This window comes from Hippopotamus amphibius, chromosome 3, assembly GCF_030028045.1.
Source record: "Hippopotamus amphibius kiboko isolate mHipAmp2 chromosome 3, mHipAmp2.hap2, whole genome shotgun sequence".
Lineage (NCBI taxonomy): Eukaryota > Metazoa > Chordata > Mammalia > Artiodactyla > Hippopotamidae > Hippopotamus > Hippopotamus amphibius.
Window position 1 is genome coordinate 157,133,118 of NC_080188.1, and position 25,381 is coordinate 157,158,498.

At 48.0% G+C, this 25,381-nt stretch overlaps 1 protein-coding gene across 2 annotated transcripts in view; it reads right to left on the bottom strand.

Moving 5' to 3' along the window:
* Positions 1–25,381, bottom strand: part of PLXNA2 (plexin A2) — a 212,825-nt gene that overhangs the window by 44,546 nt on the left and 142,898 nt on the right. Inside the window, exons 7-12 of one of the 2 annotated variants that reach the window (XM_057725989.1) lie at positions 24,643–24,796; positions 23,853–23,949; positions 20,673–20,787; positions 12,713–12,913; positions 10,872–10,968; positions 7,244–7,434 (exon numbers count right to left, since the gene is read on the bottom strand). In XM_057725989.1, the coding sequence (XP_057581972.1) occupies positions 7,244–7,434; positions 10,872–10,968; positions 12,713–12,913; positions 20,673–20,787; positions 23,853–23,949; positions 24,643–24,796 (855 nt within the window). Of the gene's footprint in view, positions 1–7,243; positions 7,435–9,995; positions 10,145–10,871; positions 10,969–12,712; positions 12,914–20,672; positions 20,788–23,852; positions 23,950–24,642; positions 24,797–25,381 lie in introns of those variants that run through there. The other variant, XM_057725990.1, reaches the window with a different exon arrangement.

The following is a 25,381-nucleotide window of genomic DNA, read 5'->3' on the forward strand; positions in this document are numbered from 1 at the left end:
GGACAACCGTGGGTATGTAGACAGCTAATCCTCTCCTGACTAATCCATTTACTCCTTTCCTGTTGCTTAGAGTTTTCCTGGCTTTAGAGGGCAGTGATGCCAACTTTGTGCCTGTAAGTTTTGATCCCAGCCTGGCTCCCAAAGGCACCTGGATGCTGGATCCAAGATGGCAAAGGGCAAATTGTCACATTCTTCTCCAACTTTTTGTGTGCGTGTGTGTATGTGTGCATGCGTGCGTGAGCAAGCGTGTGCACACTCTTCACAGTAGGCTAGAGCCCAGCTGACGAGCTCTGCAGGAATCTACAGCATCGGCGACACCCGCTCTCCTACCCGGCATGAATCCTTGCTGGCTCTGTCTTAGCTGATAGTACATTCAAAACCTAATTGTTATCTCAGCAGAGTAACTCCATTATTCATCCTGACACCATCCCCCGTTAGCTGTTTGTTGTAGTGATGTTATATTAATGAGGCCTGCAAATAAATGAACGGGAGATCAGAGGGCCAACTTGTTTCTCAGGAAAGCTGGCTGACTTATTTATTTATTTGTTGGGAACTCTGCAGCGAGTCGCTCTGGCCCTGGGCAGGTGGCTCCTGGCTTTTCTTGCTGAGATTCGGTGAAGCCTTATAGATAAATCCTTGTCAGTGTTCAGCTTTCTAAACAGTTTCATAAATGCATTTGCATCTGAGAGAATCCAGGAAAAAAATCTACTTTAAAACATTTGGTATACATACTACTATATATAAAATAGATAACTAATAAGGACCTACTGTATAGTACAGGGAACTCTACCCAGTACTCTGTAATGGCCTATATGGGAAAAGAATCTAAAAAAGAGTGGATATGTGTATATGCATAACTGATTCACTTTGCTGTACAGCAGAAACTAACACATTATAAATCGACTATACCCCAATAAAAATAAAATAAAATAAAATTTGGGCAAATGGAGAGCAAGAGGATGCAACAGCAATGGATCATCTCAAACTACCATCGCATCAACAATTATTTATACTTGGGTTTGGAGGCCAGTGATGGAGGTTTTCTACAACTGGTTTTCTTTCCAGTTACATGTACCTAAAATAATGTTAAACAGAATCCATATTCCCTAACTGTGGACAAGTGAGGCGTGTGGGAAGCTACTGAAGTTGACAAACTTACACAGTAAAAGCTACAAGGTGGTCAATGGAGAGACAACTATAAAACCAGTACTCCTAGGACCTGGTATCAGTGTGGCCTTACTGGGCAAGCGGCAGGGAACTTCAGAAACACACAGGAGCGCTTCTTGGTACCCAAATGGTGTAGGTTCCTGGTCACTCCCTGAGGACCCCAACACTGGGGATTCATCTCTTGCATCCCAAGCCTGCTTTGCCTTTACTTCACCCTGATCTCTGTTCTCAGCTGCAGGCACGAACCATCTGGGCCCCATCCTCTGGGCTCTCCCATCAGGCTAAGATGCTTGTAAGAGCAACTTGCACTGTAACTATCATCCCATTGATAGACACAACTAGAAACCAACCAAACCAAGCCTGATAGCTTTAAGAAACACATGTAACTAAAGTAACACATCCCCTGGACAGGCAAGAAGTGATTGCCCTAAGCTTAAAAGTGTCCTCAAGTGCTCTTCCATTTTTCTCCCCCACTCATAGGAATAAGTGTGGACTTAATCATCTTTAGGAAGACAGGGGGAGGTAATTTTAAGACTTCAAAGAGTAGCCAATGTTCTCAGTTTGTCTGGCATCTCCTGAGACCTTCCAAGGGGATTCAGATCCTGGGCACAGATGATCTGGTGGTGGGGTGAGGTGGGAAAGTGTATAGCCAGGGAGTACTACTCCATCCCTCTGACCAAGAGAAGTAGTGTCAAAAAGCGAGGGAAGTCAGAAGGCCCTGGTTTTGAATTTGTTTTGTCACTAACCAGATGTGTGACTTTGGGCAAATTATTTACTCTCCTGAGCACTGTTTCCCCAGCTCTTAAATGAAGATAATTACAGCCATCTTGCAGGACTGTAGGGAAGACTAGGTATGTGGAATACATGGGTTCTGGCATATAGTAGCACCTTGTTAAAGAAAAGCTATTATTATTGAGGCTGCCAGAACTAAGAATGTGGCTCATCTGTTTATTTCCTTGGCTTGAGGTTGGTGTCCTCGTTAGGTGTGGAGGCCTTGGTCCCTGTTGTGGTCCTCTTTCCTAATAGGAGACAGCTACAAAGAGCTTAGACTAGAAATCTCTGTCCGAGGCCCTTTCAAAGAAGCAGAGCAGCCTGCAAGCAAGCAGGTTCCAGCCTCTTCCAGGTGGCCAATGTTCAGGGATAGGCTGGTTGTATCCCCCCGCTGCCCCACCCAGGACTGATTTATCCATGTGATAACTTCCAACCTGAGCATGGATGAATCAATTCCTTAGAACCTGGCATCTCCTCCTTTTGCTCAGAATGTTCTGTTGTGGGTTGAATTTTATCCCCCACAAATTTATCTATTGAATCCCTAACTCCCGTTACCTCAGACTAAGACTTTATTTGGAGATAGGTTCTTTATAGAGATAATCAAGTTAAAATGAGGTCATTAGTGTGGGCCTTAATCAAATATGACTGGGATTCTTACTTTTAAAAAAAACTTGGAGACAGACATGTACACAGGGAGAACACCATGTGGGCACAAAGGCTGAGATTAGGGAGTTGCTCCCATAGCCAAGGAACACCAAAGATTGCCCCAAACCACCAGAAGCCAAGAGAAAGTCACGGAAGAGATCCTCCTCACAGCCCTCAGAATGAATCAACCCACTGACACCTGGATGTCAGACTTCTAGCCCTCAGAACTGTGGCAAGTAAACTTCTGTTGTTTAAGCCTCCCAGCGGTGCTTTGTAACTGCAACCCTAGCAGACCAATACACTCACTCTGAGTGGAGACTTCTGTCATGTGAGCTGCAAAGCCCCTTGGCCCTTACATTGCTCTTCCCAAGAACATGTTCCATCTCTCTCCCCTTTCTGCTGGATGCTGCCCACTCACAGTTTCTTGGGGAATGTTTTCTCTGGGTTTTCCTTTCTCTCTAGGGGATGGCACCTAATGTTCTCCACTCTGATGTCCCAGCAGGTCCTGAAGCACATGCAGGGAAGAACAGAAATGTGGCTGCCCTGCATCTCACAGGCTTTCCAAACCTCTGCACATCGTCTTCTGTTCTGGGGGTTGAACAGGTGACACAAATGCAGACGCCAGGGATGACAGCTGGAATGGGAACAGCCTGGGATGCCTCCCACGGGGGACAGCGTCATTATCACACCAAGGGCTGGCTGAGAAGGAGCAGACGGTGAGTCCTGAGGGGGTCCTAACCTGAGTTGATGCAAACTGGGAAATTCAATCGGCTGTAAGACTTGTCCTACATGGAGCTGCCATAAGAGATGGGTCTCTAGGGGAGGGCTCGGTTTCCATGGAGACAGTTGGGTTAGGAGGGGTTAAGGAAGAACACAGCTGTTCATCCCACTGAGCTTGAGCTCACTCCTTTTCCTAAAGTAGAATTCCTTTGAGGTCACCTCATTGATTTCCCTGCCCTTGGGCAGGACAGCACCCCTCCAGTCCCCACCGGTTTCCAGCATTGGACATTCTGCTGCTCCCAACAGCTGTCACAGGCCATCAGAGAATCCTCTCCCTCGGGAAAGATCTTTGTAGTCAATGGCTTCTGTCTGCATGTGGGCATGCACTGAGGGGGCTACACATTTTGAGGATAAGAAAAAGCCAGAGACAAGAGGGAGGTATGTATGAAAGGGCACAGAGCTCATACAATCCCGATTTTTAAGAAAAATAAGATCTATGTCAACATCAAGGAATTAGCCAAGAAAGCTGAGGTAAAGAAAATGAGTTGATTCTTCTTAAAAGTTACTTTTAACAAATTACGCAATTTTGGTAACAAATGCCACAGAAATGAGGTTGTGTTCTTCTCAGCACATTCTACAGAGAGGTGCCTGACGTCGATTCTTCCCGTAACCGGTGATGCTAAGGTTAATCACTTGGTACCTTAACCACTTAACCGCTGTCGACCAGGTTTCTTCACTGTAAAGGGTACATGAGAGCACTTTGTACTATTTTTCTTGTAATTAATACATGTCTTGTGGGGAGATAGCTTGAGGCTATGTAAATATTCAATTTCTCATCATACTTTCATTTGCTAATTTTAGCATTCATTGGTTATTCTTGCCTGAAACAATTATTGCTGTGAATTTTGCCAAGTGGTGATTTTCTATTTCCCTAAGCCCTTCTACATTTATGAGGTTGGAATTCTAGTATAAAGAGGAGCTTCCTCTCTCCCACATTGTTTATTTATTTATATCAATAAGGACCATAGATTCTTATACTATTCTCTTGTGTATAGTCCATTAGTATGATTATTTATTTTCTTGCTTACATTGCCCCATATTTGGCCATTGGGGCCAAATCAAGTTGGCTCCTGTGTCCTTTGGACATGTACCCTGCAGTTATTTTAGTGTTCCTTGATAAAAATACACAATCTGAATTTAATCATGAAGAAATACCAGACAAATCCCAATTGAGGGACATTTTACAAAATAAAGGTCCTCGGCTCTCCACAGTATCAAGGTCATGAAAGACAAAGATTGGGGATTAGAGGACTGAGGAACCATGACAATGGAATGTCACATGTGATCCTGGATGGGAGCCTGGACTAGAAAAAGGACATCAGTGGGACGACTGGCAAATGTGAATAAGACATGTATATTAGATAGCTTTATTCTATCACTGTTAATTTCCTGATTTTGATAATTGTACTGTGGTTATGTAAGATGTTAATTTTGGAGAATCTGGGTGAAGGGTATATGAAAGTTCTTTGTACTATTTTTGTACCTTTTTAAAAGTCTGAAATTATTTCAAACATGAAAAGTTAAAAAGTGAAAACTGACGTTTTTAAGGAGAGGAGGGTAGGTTGGGGGTGGGAGGTACAGGATGAAAGTGAGTAAGACATCCCAGCCCTGCCTCCTCCCACCCACGTGTCCTGTCCAGAATGCTGTCCCCCAGGTGGCTGGGGATGCTGTGTGGGTTTGTCTCTCTCCCACGATACTCTTCCTTTCTCCACAGCCTCTGCTTGAAAAACATCAACAGGAGACCTCCAACTCCTGCTGCTACGTTCACTGGGAAAATCAATTACAGCCTAATTACCTCAGGGGGTTAATTAGCATCGTGTAGCCTGGGTGTCCGCGGCAAACGGAGCAGCCTGTCCGTCCCTACTCAGTGAGCAGGGGTGGAGGAGGCAGAGGTTTCCCAGGGAGAAGCCTGCCTTCTGGCTGGACTGGGGCCTCCGCCAGTCAGAGAGATGACAGGGCTGGGGCAGCAGCCGGGTTGTCAGAGGGGAGAGGGGCTGATGGAAGCAAGTCCCTGCCTGATTTAAGCTCCCCTGTACCACAAGTGCAGAGGCAGCGAGATGGACACCTGCAGCAGCAAGAAGAATTACAGAACAGGGCAAGTTCACAAGGCAGCCATTGCTGGAAATCACTCGAATCAGGGAGAAGGCACGGAGCCTTGAGCAGCTCAGGGAGCTAGCTGTCTCAGGGCAGAGGCTGAGACACCTCCAGCAGTCCCAGAAAACACTTTCCCGGTGAGATAAAGACACAGGACAGAGTCAGTAGGCACCACCACTGGCCACAGCCAAGAAAAAAAATGGGCCAAGAAAAATAAAAGAAGTCCAGTCTTTGAGGGAGAGTGTCTGCACCCTTATAACATCTTCCTACCAGGATGAAAGGACCTGGATGGAGGGAGATGCTCTCCTACAGCACCACGCTGTCCTTGGGGTACACTGCCATGTGGACGGATGGCATCTATCTGGTCCGTATCCACTAGGAAGTCTGGATGTAAAGGAAGGGGAAACCCACTTCTTGTTTTATATTACTTGGGCAAATCATAGAGACTTTAAAAATGTTTTTATAATTAAATATATCTGAGTTGAAATACTTGCTCTGCCACTAAGCTGTGTGAACTTGGACAACTCCACTGCTCAAAGTCTTATTTTCTTCATCTGTAAAATGGAGGTGAGAATACTTACTTCTCATGGTGGTTGTGAGGATTAAATGACACAGTGCCAAGCACATCAGACAAATATTTGCCCCCTCTTCAAATAACTCATCTGTAGGTTAACAACACTCGTTTGATCTTGAAGCTTTTATTCTTTTTCTACTTAGATCTGAAGCTTCAAAATGATCATGGGGATACTCCAGAAGTTTCCCAATACTCTGTGACAAAGGCTTTCTTTGGCCAGTGGGGAAAATGAGGCAGGGAAAGGGACAGTGCATCTGCTCAGGGAAGAGGCAGGAAAGGAGCAACCCCTCCTAATTTTTTTCTTTCTTTTCTTTTTTTAATTTTCTGGCTGAACCACATAGCTTGTGGGATGTGAGTTCCCTGACCAGGAACTGAACCCAGTCCACAGCAGTGAAAGCCCGAGTCTTAACCGCTGGACCACCAGGGAATTCCCCCCTCCTGCTTTCTTAAACGTGCAAATCACAGTGGTACTTGCCCTGGCCGATATTCCTAGTCACCATAAAGAACGTGCAATTAGTTTCAAAGCTCAAGAGACAGTGGGTGAATAGGGAGCTGTAGAGTGATGCGCACATAATGCAACCAAAGTTAAACACAACTATTCCTCTCCCGGCCCATCCAGACCCCAAGCAGCTGCACATTCAGTCACGTCATCTATTCATCTTCCTTTGCAATTGACTATTCAGGAAATATCATTTTTTTCCCAGGATAATTAATTACCTATTTTTTTCCATTAAAATGCACAAACTGGGACAGAGAGGAAACCCAGGGAAATGGCACAGTGTCTAAGGCAGTGCCTGCCTTCACTCTCTCCTTCCGTTTTCAACTTTGCAACTCTGAGCTAATTGCAGCTCCTAAAATCACATTTCTGCTGAGAAAAGCTCAACCTGTTTTCTGAAATGTTCACGCACCATGCAGCCGATTTCTCATCCCCACCTGGCTCAGCCGACCTGGCAGGGAGGCCAGGCTGGCTCTGCCTCCTTAGTGCACACATGCACACACACACGCACATGCGTGCATGGATGTGAGGACACACTTTCATATGCTTATCACTTACGCCCGGACACGGGCCCTCGAGACACCCAAAAGAGGCTTTATACACCCTCACATTAAACTCACTCTATGCTAAGGATTCTTCCATAAAGGCTCAACTCCCACTGCCCTGGGGTCAGCTCCCGGCCATCCTGTCCTTCTCTGGGAACTTGGGGGACTCACCTCGGTGATTTGAGGGTTGGAGCACTTAACATTGTGGCTGGACCAGTCAAGCCAGGGGCTGGAGGGGCTGCTACAGTGCTGCTGGAGGGTGCATCTGCGCTCACCGCTGCACCAGCCACACTCAAACTTCCGGTCGGCCTTGAGGCAGAGGCCACAGCTCTCCCGCTGGGCTGCACACTTGTAGAGGTGGACTGCAAAGAGAGGGGGAGCCGTCACAGATGAGGTTGGAAAGGACTCCTCACAATTTGCCCCTTTCTTGCAGGCGTGGGAGAAACTGCCCCCATCCATGGATAACACCAATGGTAACCATTATCCTTGCAGGAATAATTGATGGGGAATTAATAATAAATTGAGCCTCGGTAGTCGTTTAAAGGCACTACAGAAAGTATTATTATTTAAGAGTTCTGGCTCTAGATTAAATTGGATCAGGGCTTTAATTGTGGCTTCACCACCTCCTAGCAATGCGACAAAGAACTTACCTGCTTTGAACATTCAGTACCTAATCTATAACATGGGGATAGTCATTGTTTTTTGCGTGGTTTGAATGAGATGTACATTCAGTGCTTAGCACACTGCCCATAACATAGCTGATGTTCTACATTTGCTTGTTATCTTTTGTTTGTACTCAAACTATATTCTTATGCTGCTGCTTCTCTTTCTGTCACATATGGCCCTTGTTGAAAGAGGTAGGGACTGATTTCCCCATTCCAGGCGAAAATGAAGCTCAAGGAGAGATGCAATGACTCTTGGAGTTTACTAAGGTTAGTGCCCCAAGCTGGGATTCTGCAGATCCAACTCGCTGTGCTGCTAGCACACAGGTCCTGGGAGGAGAGAGGCACACAGGGGGCTGGCTGGGTCTGGGAGAGGGATCAGCTGGGGCTTCAAGAAAAGCCACATGCCTGGCAGAGCGAAGGCAGAGCTGATGAAGAAAGAGGGTTGACCCAGTCCTGGTCACGGCCCTGCGGATGGAGAGGATATCCCCAGAGGGGACAAACTGGCTACTTAACAGGTCACTTTTGGAGTCTGCAAATGCTTTTGCTTTTGTCTCTTACTGTCTTAGAAGCTCTAGACAGGCCAGTTGGCAGAACTGTATTGTGAGCCCGACGCTTGGTTGTTGTCTGCTGGTGTTTTTAATTCAGAGTCCCAAGTGGAATTCTTCAGAAGCAGAATACTCAGGAAGTCATTTTTCAACTCTTCTGGTCAAGCAGACATAAGCTCTCAGGCCTGGGTGGTATGCCTCTGGATGTCAGGTGGTTGCCCCAGGGTAGGGGTAATTTTTATGCTTCCATGGGTCCCATTTTATTCCTCTGTTCTGCCAAGCATTCCTCAGTCTCAGCTGCAAGGATTATATTGAAACATCCTCACGCCTATGGCTTCTCACGGCAGAGGGCAGGAAATGGGAATCTTAAAATGAACAAGTCCACGTTGTGCATTTACTAATATGCACAAGTGGTCCTCATCTAATTTCTCACTTGACCCTTATGATGACCCTGAGAGGTGGGCATCCTTTCTCCCATTTCTCAGATAATGAACTTGGGACATAGAGAGGAGCAGTAATTAGTCTGACTTCACTTAGCTTTTGGTGAAAGAGCCAGGATTTGAATCCCGGTTTGTTGGACTCTAGAATCTGAGTCTTTAAGCACAGTGGCCTCCTCCACCCAACACAGTGCGTAGTCTCCAGGAACAGCTGGGCTCTGGGTTGGAGGTGAGTGTGAGGACACCATGGCCCATGCATTCAAAGAGCTGCTTAAAAGTTGTCGGGCACCACAAGGGAGGGCTCTGATGCGACAGCTTGGATGTGGCCATTTTTTCTCTAAGCTCCAGGTGCAAAGGCAACTTCTGGGAACTAAGCCCAGATCCCCAGCAGGGGAAATGTCTACCTCTCAGCACTGAGAAAATTTGGCGTGGGTATGAGGGGAAATAGAAAAAAAACTCCCAGCCGAAGTAGTACCAATTTTCACGGCAGCATCCGGGACAGGGACTGTAGCATCTGGAAGAGATGCTGAAGCACTTGCAGGTCCTCCTGTGGCCTCGGTCCCTCTCTCTGGGGTGACCCTCAGGCTGAGGGACAGCCTTGTGATAACCCTGGCTACTTGAAATGTGGTGAAATATGACTCATGATGGGGGGGAGGTGACAGGGTTCTAGGGGAGGAACCACTCGGAGGAGGGACAATATTGTTAAGCATGTGAGCTCCAAAATTAGACTGTTTTGGTTCAAATTCTGGCTCTTACTCTTTGACTCTTGGTCCATTACTTTCTTTTTCCAGCTTCATTGATATGTAACTGACAAAAAAATTGTACGATATTTAAAGTGTACACCATGGTGATTTGACACACATACGAAGAGTGAAAAAGGTTCCTCCCATCTAGCTAATTAGCACATCTATCACTCCCCCATATACATATGTTAAGAACATTTAAGTTCTGCTCTCAGCAAATTTCAATTATGTTATACAGTGTTATCAACTATAGCCACCATGTTATACATTAGGCCCTCAGACCTTATTCATCTTCTAGCTGGAAGTTTGTACCCTTTCAACAACCTTTCCCAATTTCTCCAACCCGCCACCCCCTCACCCCCACCCGGCCCTGGCAACCACTTTTCTACTCTGTTTCTGTGAGTTGGACACTTTTTTTCAGATTCCACATATAAGTTATACTACACAGTCTTTGTCTTAAAAACATAGAACGCTTTGTGAGTTTGCATCATCTTTTTTTTTTAATTTTTATTTTATTTTATTTTTTTTTGGGGGGGTACATCAGGTTCAATCATCTGTTTTTATGCATCATCTTTGTGCAGGGGTCATGCTGATTGCTGCATCATTCCGATTTTAGTGTATATGTTGCCAAAGCGAGCAGTCTTGGCTACCTCTTAACTTCTTTCAGTCTCAGTTTCCTTATCTATAAAATGAAGATGATACTAGTCCGTACCTCTCAGAGTTGTTGTGATGATTAGGAAAATAATCTCAAATAAATCACTTAGTGACGGCCTAGCCAGAGTGCTCATCAAACTGGAGTCACTTCTGTCATTCTTGAGAGCTGGGAGGAATGCTGTACTGGGGGCAGCCTACCTTACTTAGCAGGACCTCCACAAGGGTTTGCAGGATATGAATGAAGTGTCCTCACGTAGGCCCCCTCTTGCATCAGCCCTCCCTCCTGAGCTTCCTTGCAACAGCTGTGCCCTCGAGTCAGCACGCTGGTCCCTCCCACCCACCTCAGGACCCGGGAGCAGACTTACAAACCTTATGTGTGCAGTGACTGGGGCCAAGGACAGGGGAACCAGAACCTGATTGGAAATAATATCTCCATTTCCAGGGAAACTGGCAGGACATTCCTGCCTGCTGCTCTCCTGGTCAGGTTCCACAGACACTTCAAAGTCTCCGGGAGCCAAAGGAAAATGAGATGAGCCGGCAGCCGCCCGGCGGATGCTCTGGTTGTAATAAAACAGGGTTCCCAACAGGACTCCTTTGATGGCGCCAAATGTTGCTTTAGGATCCTCTGAAGAGTTCCGCTGACAGAGGGAGTGTATTATTCATGGCACAGTGGCCGGCTGGCTCTGATCCCTCTAGCCCTAGTCCTTCCCGGGGTCGCAGAGAGATCAAAACTCTACACGGAAGTAGCTGCTTACCTTTCAGGTCCTGAGGGTTGTCGATGATGAAATTGCCATTCCACACCACGGCGAAGTCCACGGCCAGGTTGCTGATGTCCATTCCGTCATACTGGTACTGAGGGGAGGGGGCAGATGCACGTGCTCGTGAGACTTTCTAACAGAGGGAGTCAGGGATGCTGCCGGCATCTCAGGGGACCAGGAAAGAAACCAGGGACTCTGGTTCCCTCTGGGCTGAGAAAGGAGCAGAGGGAGAAACAGGAACCCCATGCACTGCTCACATTATCCTTCTGGTGCCTTCCCCCAACTCCCAGTCACTAATGCCAGCAGGATCCAGCTCAAACCCCTTAGTTGGCATTCAATACCTCCTATAATCCAATCCAAGCTTAGTTCTCCAATCTTTTTGTCCACTGGTCTTCTCCAGAAATCTTTGAAGCACCTGTCTCCAAACACATCCGCCCAAGCCACTCTCTGCATCTGTTCAGTTCCTGTCTCATAAGAATTCCTCCCTCTCCTGACAGCCTCCATCCTTCACCACCACCTAGCCTAGGTCAGACTCACCTTCTCTGCCATCCCTCCCAGCCCTCCCCATCCTCTCTGCCCCTGGTGTTTCTGTCTTTAATCCAGCACTTTCCAGGAGCTGCTTTGCATCTTTTCACGTGAAAGTCTAGTCTCTTTAGAAAGTCCACATACCGCTCTGTAAACCCCACAGAGCCCTGAGCACAGCACGTGCGTAACATATAGGGGAACATATAGGGGTGCCTCGGTTGGTTGGCCGGACCCTGCAGTGGCCCTTTCTTTCTGCACGTGAGCTGTACTTCGGTCAACAGTCTACTAGGGGACAGATCAGCTCTACCACGGAAGGCCCCCAAGCTGTGGCTGCGAGTGGACTTTCTCCCATGCTGATCCCACCGGGGACTCTCAAACCCTCAGACACATCAGAAACAGCCCCTCTGGGGGCCCAGCCCCTGAACCGCTGTGGGAATGCCCTCCGCGGGGACTGCCCAGCCCGGCCACTGAGCTCTCGGGGCCTGTCGCTGTCAGCCCTCCTGCCCCCAGCCCTTCCTGCTCCTTCCTCCTTTTGCTGTGCTCCATTGCCCTCTCATCTCCCACCTTCCCCGGATGCTTGGCGGCCTTCCACCGATTACAAATTCCATCAAGCGCGCAGGACCCGGGAATCTGACAGCTCCCTGATAAGAGGCCCAGGTTCTCTTTATCTCTCCCCGTTGAATTACCTTCCCGCAGCACCTCTGTCACACCCCCCACCCCCCATCGCCCAGCTGACCCCCCACAGCTGCAGACAGGGAGTTGGCAAATGAAAAGATCTTCTCTGGGCTAGTAGTATCATTAAACACCTCGTGCTTTCTGTCTGGCATTCGGGATGGGTTTAACCCTCGCCGATCTTGGAGTTCACGGCTTCCTCCTCCTCCCTCCCCCCCTCCTCTCGTGCCCTTCTGCTTTCCCTGGCCTCTTCTGCAGCTTTCCTCCCGTGTGGTGCCCTGCCCCCCCCGTGTATCCACTCCCTGAATGGGGACAGGGTTTGGGGTCAAGTTGACTGACGTTGGCTAATGTTTCACCAAAGCCAAGAAGTACTCTTTCAATTCAGAAGGAGCACAAAGCTGTCAGCTTATGCCACAAGGGTCCTCACAGCCCTCCACTGCCTCTGTCATCACCAACCTGCTCTGCCCTGCTCAGGGACCCTGGGGCCTGCACGCTCTTCCTGGGGACGTGGGTCAGCCTGTGGACCCGGGTCAGCTTGTAGACCTGGCAGCTTCTGAAAGCTGGGGCAGGCCAGGCTGAGGCCCTGGCTCAGGTGTGAGGGAAAGCCCTGCCCCAGGCTAGCCTGGGCCCCGTCTCCTCACCGAGCTGTTCTGGCACTGGACGCTGGAGCTGTTGAAGCGCAGGGCGGGGACCCGGTGGACGGCCCCCTGGATGTTGAGCACGCACTCATAGCCTCTCTGGCCAGACTGAGGCTGGGGCAGGTTCCGAGCCTTGAGGGTGATCGGCTTTACTTCCCCGACGGGTATCAGGATCTCTTCCGTGGGCACCAGCTGGGGACAGTCCTGGGGAGCAAGCAGAGAGCCTCCGTCTGGTCTGTCCTGGCTCACACCTCCCTACTCCCCAAGCACGGGTGGGGGACAGGCCCTCGATGCCAGGCCAGACCCTCTTGCATCCAGGTGGGTGGCCCACGAGGATGTACCTCATTTAAGGGGCATGTGGAGTCAGCAGGGAACATGAAAGCTATCTCTTAGCTCCCGAGCTTTGATATCGTCCTCCCCATCCCACAAGTCTCCTGTATCTGGTGCGCGTGTTACCATTTAGGAATTAATTTTCAAGCCCCGGTGTGGTGGGTTGTGGATTTTATCTCCCGAGACCCAGGATGAAAGATGCTCCATGCGTCCCAGGCCCCAGCCTGGACCCCCCACCTCTGGGCTTCATCTGTCCCCTGGCTCCAGCTCCCCACCCCCCTGCACTGCCTGTGCCGGAGGCGATCTCTTATCAGCAGCTTCAGCGGCCCAGCGCCAGCGGAGCAGCCTTTCCAGGAGGTGGATCAAGCCCTCCGAGCAAAGCTCTACACACTTGCTCTGGCTTTTTATCTCACTTCATTACCAGGCCCTGCGTGAAGACCCTGTTGCTTTGGCAGACAAAACAGAAAAAAGAAAGTCTTGGTGGCGAGGGGCTGTGGGAAGGACCATGAGAGAGGGAAGAAGTGGGGCGGAGAGTGATGTTCTCCACCAGAGGTGAAATGACCACCTCCGCACAGCTCCACCCCCTGCCCACTTGCTCCCTGTCTGGGAAGACATTGTCCAGTGGCCTCTAGCAAGGAGGACACGCAGCTTCCTCCATATGCACTCACGTCCTGTCTCCAGGGATCAACTGGGGCAAGTCCTGAAGGAGGTGCCTCTTCACTTGTCCCCTTCCCCTCATTGGGGGTGGTGGTGGTGGTTCTCAGAAGGAGCTTTGGGGAAGGTATGGAGGACGGTATGTTGCTACCTTGCAGAGGGTGCTACTGGCATTTAGTGCGGGGGTGGGGAGCGGGGGGGGGCAGAATGCTGAACTTCCTCAAGGTGTGGGATAGTCTGGAACAATAGATGGTCCCTCTCCTAACGTCAGAGGCAGTCCCTGCTAAGAAGCCTTTGGTACCAGGGATGTTGAACAATGGACGGCCTTAGCCATGGGCTTCTCGCTACATGTGGGTTTAGGCAGGGGCCTCAGGAACAAGCCCTTCATGGTTCTGCCCTGCCTCCCCCTTACCCTGTAATTATTGGGAGTCACAGTTCAGCCATACCGTGGAGTAATTTAAGGTTAGTCCTGAGGGGACTTCTCCCTCACTCATCAACCTCTGGTCCTTTGGAGTTGCTTTTGTCTCCACCAGAAACACTCCCCTGCTACCCCCGTAATATTCCTCCTGGCCCCCGACTCAGCCCTCTTAGCGATTACCTCTTAATTAGCCTTCAAATTCAACCCTGCTGCTCCCTCTTTAGAAAGCTGTCCCTGAGCCTTTCCCTGCACTGGCCCTCAGAATGGGTACGGATACTCTCCCCAAACACATTTAGCCCTCAGAACTGCAGTTTCTTGCTGACTTGTCTTCCTCACTGGTCTGTGAGCCTTGAGGTTTAGCCTGCACCTTATTTGCCTCCATACCCCCGGACTTTATCTCAGTTCCCGACATGCAGTGGACACTTGGTCATTGCTTGTGGAAAATAAGAAACTAAAGCAACAGACAAAACGATCTCAAACTTTCCTTTTGGTTCCAACTTCCTAAATTCTTTAGAGATGAGAGTAAAGCCCTGTCTTCTGGACATCTAGAGACTTGAACAGGAGTTTGATTCCCAAAGCTGGGGCTGGAAATGGTCATTGTTTCTGGAGTTACAGTATTACTAAACTGGTATATCCATATCTATTAAGGAATTCTGATGATCTATGAAAAGCTGGGTACAGGAGAAATTTACTGCAGAAACTTATCTAGGAGGGCCTGGCGGAACCTCCAGGGTCACGGTGCCATCCCTCAGTGACTGCATGTGAGGACATCAAGCAGGCAAGGTTTCCACAGGAGACAGGACCAGGCAACCCCAGAACAGATGGGTCCCTATTCAGAAGCCAGTCACTCAAGCTGCCAACTCATAAACTTGCTCTTTACTGCACTTTTACTTTCATTCCCCGTGGGCACTCTTGACAGAGTCTTTCATATATTTATAGCCAAGAAAAAAAAATGAACACCACTTTACGGAAACCCAGGCATCCCAAGGAAAAGGAGATACTATTTCCTGTTAGTGGATAAAAAATCCCCATTGAGTCTAATAAATTAGAATTTTAATTTAGACTAGAAATAAGGCTAAGGTATAACGAGGGGTGTGTGTGTGTGTGTATGTGTGTATACCTGTAAGAGACAGAGGGAGAGGATAGATATTTAGAATCAGAACTAGCTGATATATTGTAAAGGATGACCAATTGATTTTCAACTCTAATGAGCTCAGAGAACAAATTCGAATTTCATGAGCAGGGTCTTAAAGATGTACTTTTGGGAGTGTGATGTCTTAGGCTAGTAAACAAGATTGTAGAATCCTTTAAACTATGACAAAAATATATGTATGCATGTGTATATACACAAATACACACCCACACACCCATACACACCCTCATCTTTTGGGCTGGGCTGTCTGGCCCAGCCTGGAAGTTGGAGAATCATAAGCAGACTTTATGAGTACTTTTATGACTTTTTAAAAGAGATTCTAAAATGTCAGAAAAAATTCCTGTGGTCTGCTGTTTCAGACTTTTTGGGACTAAATTGAAGGATGATGATTAGCAGCTTTCCGAATGCCTAAACAGGGTTCCAAGATTGCCCCTGGAGAAAAGAATATCTTAGGCTTTGCTCTTTTTTTTCCTGCTGTTTCTCTCAGGCTAGATGGAATTGCATCCCTCCTTCCATTCTCTAGGGCAAAGGAAAGACGTGGCTGGTGCCTAGGTACACTCTCTTCTTCCTAGGAAATAGGGGAATATACAGACCCTTTGGGTTGTGAGATGGTTCTGGTGAATATCTAGAGGGAGCAGAGAGTCTTAGGCAGAAATGGCAGTGGTGAGGGATGAAGGCAGGTACAGGAGAGCCAACAGCCCAAAGCATTGCCAAGTTGTTGGAACTTCAATACCTCTGGGGCTTGAGGAAGGTGATGGGTTTCATTAGATGCAATAAGGTCGCTTCCAACCTGTTTGCTCCTGTGAGTACACGCATGCTCCCCGCCCCCCCCCACACAGATGCACACAGCTCCTGTCCTAAGAACAAGCGAGCAAATAATCATGCTATGCTTTTTCTGCAGAATGTGAAGACTGTTGTGAGCATTGTTAATATACCCATTGCTCCTGCATAATCCACTCGGTCTCCCGAATGACCTGTGTAGGTTATCTTACTCCTCCCTCTGCCTCTAGGTCAACTGGCAGCAGGATCCCCCTCCTTGACAGCAATATGAGTTTCTATCAAGATGAGCAGCTGTCCTGTTTGGGAACATCGTAGGGGGAGGGGTGGGCTGGGCAGGAGGAGACAAGACCAGAGGGAGGGCAGGACCCTAGCACAGCAGCCCTATGTACGAAACTTTGGGCCACATGGTCCACTCTGTTTAGCTGTGCTTCACCAGCTTTCAGCGCTGGGGACCCTTCAGACCTCAGAAACGACTTCTCCCATGTGGAAATGACATTATCTTCACCCACTGGACTTCAAAGAGAGAGAGCAGCCAGCATCCTGGGAAGCTAATCGGATTTATTTGGTTCTATCTTTCCTCTGGGACAGGGCGTAAAGAAGATATTTATGTATCTACATCTCACTAGGCCTGGTTTAGCCATGGAGGGAGATGAGCTTTTAAAGCTGAAAGCCATACACATTCCTGCGCACAACCTCTTGCAAACACCATGTCACAGCTTGATCCAGCCCAGGGAGGCGCAGATTCCTGGGACCCTGTCAGAGATCCGCTGCACTCTGAGTGAGAGAAAGGTCTGGCTTGTTACCTTAAAAGAGCTCGAGAGATGGTTCAATTGACATTCAACCTCCTCATCTCTAAAATCGGGCCAGTAATACCTAACAGCCCTAGATTGCAGGCAAGAGGGACGTGAAGGTCTGTTGTCAGTGGTAATAAACTGGATTAAACATGTTAACATCACTATTGCATATTTCTTGCGTGTGGACATGAACGCAGGATTGGAGGACTTCAGCTTATTTAGCACCAGCTTGGGAACACTGAATCATGACTTCTGCGCTTCTGTGAGGATCACAGGAAAATTGTTTAAACTCATCAGTGTATTCATCTATAATAGAATCCACTTGATAGAGTAGTTAAAATTAAATGAGATAAAAATGTCTATGTTTAATGTTGTATATATAATAGGCACTCAATAAATGTTAACTACTAATATTTTTATTTTGAGTTGCATGCTCTAGCACAGTGGTTCTTGGTCATCGGGACTAAGCATGGGACTGGTCCATCAGCCCTCTGGAAAGAAGTAGGCAGAGGTACCTCATGTGCTGGCCACCTGTGTATCTGGAAGTGGCACTACTGACCTGTCTTCCATGGGCAGTTTCTCCATCTGTGGGGAGGGATTTGTGCAGGTCCCTCCACACCCCGAACCCTCATGACCAAAGCGCAGGGCCAGGTTGAGGTCAGGCCCACAAGTATGGCTGTGGCCATGCAGACAGACAAGTGAACCAGCCCTGATTTTTTGGAGAAAGCATCCTATACTCAGCCTTTTTGGATGCTTGAGTTCTCTGTAGCCTTGGGCAAAAACCCCTAAATTTTTAGCATCTTGGTTACTACATCTGTCAAATATGAATTATGTGAAACTGCAGGTCTGTTGTGAGAACGAGTTGAGACGCCATATGTCAGTGGTTCTCAATCTTCAGCCTAATCTGGGATGGGGCCCAAGAATTTGAATTTCTAACAAGTTCCCAAGTGATGTTAATGCCCCCATCCCCCACCCTCCTGTCGCATGCGAGAGAAATGCAAATGTGTAACACATTAATGTTGCTGTACACAGCACTGGGGACAATCATTATGCATTGTTCCTAGGAAGTAGATAGATGGAACATTTTGATTCAAAGTTGGGGCGGGGGGGCTTACTGGAAGTGTAAAAGAGATATTCTAGGAACCCCAGAGAGGCACCTAAGGGATTTCCAGTCCCCAGAAGAAGCTGAGGACGTCAGGCCTATCTGAGTAAGGGGAACCTCACTCAAGCTGGACACATGCACCTTTGCTGTTCCCCACATTTTCAGGAACGGGGCTCCCTCAAACGCAGAGCTTTGGACAGGAGAGAGCAGGGTCTGGGAGCTGTTTGCTGGGAAGGAACGTCTGAGTGGCCGTGGCCCTGGCAACCTCCTGGGAACCTGCACCCTATTTCCTTTCCTGAGTAAAGTCAGGAGCATGGGGTCTGGGCCTCCCTCATCGAGAGCCAACCCCTGGGGCCCTGCGGGCTGGTGCCTGTCAGCAGGGCAAGGAGGAGGTGACAGAGACAAAGGCATCTCTCTCACCTCAAGGAACAGACACTAAGGAGAGGAAATGAAAAAGGAGATGGGAAGCCTCTGGCTTTCCCCCAGGGCTCTTTTGGTATAATTTAATCCTGATTTGGGATGGCAACACGTTCTCCCAGGCCCAGCTCTCTGGAATTCTTGAGTCACCCGTGGCTGAGAGGGAGCTGTGTTCGAGTGACTTCTGAAGGGCAAGAGGGAGGCGGCATGATTCCAGTTAGCCCTCTGGGCCTCTGTCCTCTGACCTCCACGCGGGGCAGAGTTCCTGGTCTCGCTCTGTCTGACACCCCTTCTGCCCTCACGCCTGCTGCCCGGCAGGTCCCGTCAGCCTTGGCTTCAGGTTTCTCTTTGCCCAAAGGGAGCAGGGCCAGGAGAAAATGAAGCAGCTGCTCTTTCCTGTCTGGATCTGCACGTCACCCTCTCTCTCTGCATTCTGTGGTCCTCCTTGTTTTATTAACAAACTTAGGAGGATAGACGTGGCCAGTAAGAAGGTCAGTTTCTGAGACCATTTACCGTGATCTTTCACTGCCCAGCCTTTGCCTCTGTGCAGCCCTGCTGTGGCCTTCTTGCCTCCCTTGGCCGTTCTACTGATACCCAAGCTGGGTTCAACCCCCTCTCCCACCGTATCCTCGGCTCATGGGTCCTTTCCTCTGGGTGAGAAACTGGCCTGAACGTGGTCTCATCCTCTTGCAGAATCCCAGGGCTGGGATTATTTTCTGGTGTCCACTAAGACCAGTGTGGTGCTTTCTGGTCAGCTACATCAAAGCATACCGACTGGCTAGAGGAAAAGGCTTCCCTGAAAGGTTTTCAGGGCACTAGATAACCAGTTCCATCCTGCGGAGGCACCTGTGGTTGGGTCTGCCTTAAACACCGTCTGTGGGCACCATCTGTGTGTCTCTCAAGACAGACAGATTCCATTTTTTTCTGGCTGAATATAACACATTGTTTCGGAAGTTAAAAAGAATTCAAGGCCGTGTGTGTGTGTGTGTGTGTGTGTGTGTGTGTGAGAGAGAGAGAGAGAGAGAGAGAGAAACCTTCCAAGGCCTACTTTCTTCTTAAATTAAAATTTCTAAAACATTTAGCTTTATTGAGGTATAATTGACAAATAAAATTGTAAGGTATTTAAAGTGTACATCATTGTGATGTGTATATCAAAGCCTACTTTCTGGGGTTTATTTGTGGAAGCAGCCAGCACTTCTACACAGATTAGGAGACAGAAGAGACTCTATTTCTTGAAATCTTAGACAAGCAGCTCCAAGGAACACTTCCTATCCATGGCATTTGGGTAAAATGGTCACTGGTTCCTCTGTGCTTTCACACATACATGCTACAGACTTTTGCTAAAAAAGGCACTGAAGACTTAAAGATAAGATGTAACCTTTGCCTTTAAGGAGCTTGAGGTCTAGTGCAGGAGGGAGACACATAAAGGCCATAGCAGTATCTGCAAATGCTACACTGTCACTTATTTACATTTACGGATTTCCTAATGGTGGAATGAGAGGGGAACGTATGTTTACGTACACGTGCATTTGTGAGAATACATAAGGTCTCTGTAGTTGTTCAAACCCAACTACTGGTTACCCTGAGGCATGAAAAACATTAGACACGAGAAAGGGACACTGACCCAGCAGGCTTCGTTGTCCTAAGGCCTGCTGTGAATTTGTCAGAAAGTCAACCTCAAGAAAACATCATTGGGTGGGATATTCATTGGAAAGAGAAGCAATTTGCTATTTCACTGTGTTGATAATAAAGGTGGGTCCGGCTTTAGGGATCGACTATATAATAAAATGGGACTTTCAGCAAGCCCTGGTTCTTTTCACCAGCTGACTGCCTCTCTCTTCTATAAGGCCACCCACTCAGTTGTACATCAGAGTCAAAGAATCATTGAATTTTAGACTAGGAAGGAAGGTTGGCATGAAAGAGTGGTTGAGAGTGAATGTTCTATTGAACTAGACTATATCTGCAGCCAAGCAAAGGGCTTAGATTCAAAGAACAAACGCCATTCACTACACTCTTCTAGACCATGGAGTCTGTTTGGTTGGATACGTTTCCTTTAAGCTTTCAGTCTCAACCCTCAGGTCCCCTCAAGCTTTTGAATGCATACAATCTTAAGAGTCTAGCAAATACGACACACTTCTTCTCTGGGGTATTTGCTGCCACTGTTTTTTAGCTTTACAATACCAGGGCTTTCTAACATCTCTGGGAAGAAGATCAACATGGGCCAGGACATCCAACATGGCCAAGCTGCTGCATTAACAGCAAGGACCACTCAGATTCATCGGGGATGTTTCCATGCCAGACTGAGCCCTGCTTACCTCTGACACGTTGATCCGGCCCTCCTGGAAGGAGCAGGTGGTGGGGTCGTGAGTACAGAGGTTTCGGTATTTGCACCAATGGCAGCGGAAGGCGCTGTTGACACAAGACAGGCACCTGCAAGGACAGAGACAGTAAGAGGCAAAGAGAAGGGAGCAGACAGGGAAGGTAAGAGTGCCAGGTAACCCATGTGTCGTGAAGGAAGTCTGTTATCCTAATCTCACTCTCAAGGGGTAGACTGGTGGGGCATCCCCAGCACTGAGAATGGTGGCTTCTCCCTCTAAGATGTTCATGGGATCAGAAAAGTAAAAGAAAAATGTGTCCAGAGTGGGAATAATGTACCTTAGAAAGCAGTGTTGTACTAGATCTGGTCTGTATCAGCTCATGACAGCCAAATATTCATATTTTCAGGAATTCTGAAAGTGGGTTGTTGTCCATGGAGGGAGTATTTATGGTATAGACATTGGAAAAATGCCACATAATAAGTTTTTCCCCTGATTTCTGATAGTTGAACATTTGCCAGCATACCACTCCTTATAAGACAGAATCACCCAAAGAGCGTGGGTATAGAAACTGGGCAGATTTGGTTCCACTTTTGCCTCTGCCACTGACACTAGGGATGCCCTGAGTAAGTCACTTTACCTTCTGAATCAGAATTTCTCCATCTGCCTGTACTGAAACTTTTCTGACTACTCCATGGGGTTGTTTTGTGTCAAACGAGATAATGTATAGGACGTGGTTTTGAAAACTACAATGCTAAATGTATTATTTTCAAGTGCTTAAATCACCTGTTATTTCAAGCTCTTAAGTTACATTTGAGTGTCACCTATTGGTTCATATCACCTGTGTTTCTGAGTTTGGGGGGAGCAAATGGTATTAAATGATAACTTTGTCCTACTCTCCAAGTAGCCAGGCATAGGTAGCAACAGGCTGTGTCTGGCTCCTGCCTTTCTCACTAGGGTGAGTACTTCTTTCCCCTTGGTTTCCCCTGGAGGCTATCTACTGTCAGGGAAATGGGTTCTGCAGGCGGGGTGGTTCTTCCTGCTACTTGCCAGATCCCCTAGTCTAGCCTCTCACAACTAGACCAACCTGGAAGGGCCACGGCCAGGTCTGCAATCTGGCGCCACCTGGTGGGGGCTCTGATGGCGTTTGGGCAGATGGGGCTTGATCCAGGGGTTGGGTTGATCCACAGCGCATAGGGTGCTTTAGCCCATCTACATTTCTTCCCCATGCCAAATATTTTTATCCCCTTCTAGATATGCCCATAGTTAGTTTGTTCCAGAACGTAGGCCAGATGGATTAGCTCTTGCTAACATTTTATGATTCAGCAAGTAAATCATGAAAATGGACCAAGGACGATGAGATCAGAGTTCTAGAACAGGCTCGTCCACTGGTTAATTTTGTGACCTTCGTTGCAGCACGTATCCCCTGTGGGCCTCAGTTTACCATAATAAAAGGAAAGAATTGAACCTGACTCTGTGATTTTTAACTATGAATGCCAGGCGTAAAGAAGGGTAAGATAGTGTTTTGCAATAAAATGGAATCTTTACTATCAAAGATACCTGCTTTTTTTTTTTTTTTTTCTGCTAAAACTTGCTGCCTGTGACAGCATCTCCATTGCCATGGCAATCCATAGTTGAAAGTGGTGACATCACACTGAGGTGCCATGGAGATGAGGATTCTTCACAATGTATTCCATCACTGCTGTGTTGTAGGAAGTTCACTTTCTGAGATGCTTGCATTTCCCCCCAAAAAAATGGTTAGCTGGGATAGGGGGCAATTTTATTCATTTCAGCTTCAGCCATATACTGCCCTGTCTTGGCTCCTCCCAGGCCATTTTTATCCTTTGTTCTGTCTTTCTCAGCACATCTATTGATTTGGCCAAATTGGGCTCAGCTATGTCTCCTTCCTTAGCTACTGTGGAGACCCTAGAACTCCAGAAGAGGATTCGAATCATGAAAATCAAGATCAGAAAAGAGGAGACTAAGGAGGCTCATTTGTCTATTTTAACAGCAGAAGGGTCCTTTAGGGCTTAGCTGCAAATAGACCCTCTTCCCCTGCACTGCTGGTCCCACAGCCTGGACCCTCAGACTTGATACTGCTGGAGTCCTCAGGTTGTTTCTGCCCTGGGCAACAGGAAGGAGGGGTCAGTAGCATATTTTCAGGTACCGCTCCCTCTGGCATGGAGCTGTTGCTTGATCTCTCTTCTTGAGGAACAACCAGGGTCACATGGCCCTTATGTGGCCCTATTATAGAGACCTATGTTTCCTTCTTTCTAAATCAAATGATGCATGAGTTTCCAGATGGTATGGAAGGTGTCTAAGTTTCACTTTGAGAGAGGACCAGCAGAAACTAAGTATAGGTCTCTCTCTCCTCCACTCCTGGCCCTGCTCTTTACTTATGAAATGCTCCCAGCTTCCTGCGCATCTGTAGGATCTCACAGCCATGGGTACTCAATTGACAGGCATTTTGTTGCTGGAGATGGCTGCGGAGGCCACCTGGGCTGCACTTAAGCTCGTCTGAGGGTTGGTGGTTTTGTCTGGTTTTCCCTTTCTCCTTGAAAAGTTGAAGCCTCCATTTGGACCACAGCATAGTTTAAAGCTTCCTTTCTCCCTCCCAGCCTGAATCCTCATCTCTGAGTCCCTCCTCATGTGGTCATGGATGATGTGTCCAAGCTCCACTGGTTGTCAATCTCCATGTTCAAATCCACCACCAATTGGTGTAAATGGAGAACTTTTCTTCTGATTCCTGGGCCATGACCTTTGTTTTTACTTCAAACCCTCTTATGACTCTTAACTTGAGAGTTGAAGAGGGTGTGTTGCAAGGGAGACTGAATGAGACCAGAGGCTGTGGAGAGTGAATGCCATTCAGTTTAATATAACTGAATAAATGCAATATAACTGAAGAGTAACTGCTATGGAGAGCTTCCTCTGTTCCAGACCATGTGCCAGGTCCAAGCGGGAGACTGTGAGGTGAATACAATATGATTCTTGTCCCAAGGGAACTTAGGAAAACCCCACATCCATATCCAGACCCAGGGCAAGACTCCTTCTGGCCTGGCCCAGCCGTTACCCCTTGCTCACTAATCTCCGCTGACCTCATCTCTAAAGAAGGACGTTGGTCTAGGTGATCTTCCAGCTTTAACACTGAACAATTACAAGTGCTGAGACAGACGTGCTTACAGTTGGTGGGCGCTGCAGTTGTAGAACTTGAACTCGGTGCTGACGAATATCTTTCCTGTCTCCTTGGATCTCAGCTGCAGCTCTAGCCCAAACCAGTCTGGAAAAAGGGAAGAAAGGAGAGGGTTACAAATCAGGGAGTGCAGTGGAGAGGCTGAGGGTAAATCATTCAGCCACTCCAGGGCTCCCTGGGGCACTGATGGTAGACAGAACCTTCCTGAATCTTCTTCCAAGAGAGTCCCTTTCATCCTGATGATGACCAGTCCATCACTGAGACTGAGGCACCCCTAGCTCCCTGCTTAGGGAGGAGGTAGTGGATCAGACCCCACAGAGATTCCTGCCTTGGTCAAATATGTTCAGTTACTGAAAGACTGTCAGAAATATCAGGTCACTAATATAAAATAAAATAAAAAAAAAAAGAAATGACAGGTCAAAACCCCTAAAAGCCCCCATTTCTATGGAGAGAGAGCCCACTGAAAATCACTGGCTGAAGCCACTGACATTCCTCGAAGGGAAGGGAAGCCTGAAAAAAGTCTTTACACACTGTGCAGGCTTAACCCAAATGGGAGCAAGGGATTTCCCTCTTCCTGAATTTTGCTTTGGGGCATGACAGTTTGCTTTCAAACTCAAACAAGTTTATAAGCCATATCAGTGTCTGGCATAAGGAGATGTAGTCATCAACTGCCAGTCAGTCTGTGCTGGTACTTGCCACCCTGTCCCCTGGGTCCTCTTCTCTTGGCCACCCTGGTTGGGCAGCCCCTAACACATGATTCTCAAGGCAGACACTTCTTACCTTGATCCAGAGGGATGACAGGGACATCCTTGGGCCCCGGTGAGATGCAGGTGACCTGGCTCCCGGATACCTGTCCCTCTACCTCTGTCAGGTTCCCAAAGGCACAGGAGATGCCCGCAGACAGATCAGGAGCATCACTCACAACCAGGCTGAGCTGTGGGAGCAAAGGGATGATGCTGTAGCACTAGCCCTCGGGGCTCAGGAGACCTGGGCTCCAGGCCTGGCCCTGCCATTGCCCATCTGCTCACTCATCTCCCGTGACCTCATCTATACAGAGGATGCTGGTCCAGGTGACCTTCTAGCTTTGACACTGAGCAATTACAGTAGCACTGTGAGGGGTGTGCAGGGCCAATGGTCTTTAGTGTTGATATTAATTTTTCAGTCTTGTCCAGCATTAGAAAGCACTCGGGGGAGGGAGAAGGACACTAGGGAGAAAGGTCCCCAAAACCATCTCAGACATAGCTCATTTTGACACGAAATCATGCAAACTTGAAAGCCAGTCATGAGCTGAGCCCTTCACAAATAAGCCTTAGCTCTGGCTCATGGGAGAACACGTATCATGTCTGGAGGTTTGTAAGGAGTTTACCGGGTTGGCGAAAGACAGTGGTCTCCTCCCCCTGGCTGTCCTTCAGGGGCTGCTTACCAAGGTGGTGGGTTTCCTAGAGTTTCTATTTTCTGTTCCTCTCTGGCTCTCTGCCCCCTGACAGCTCCCCTGAGTAGGGCAGTCACCTCACAAGGA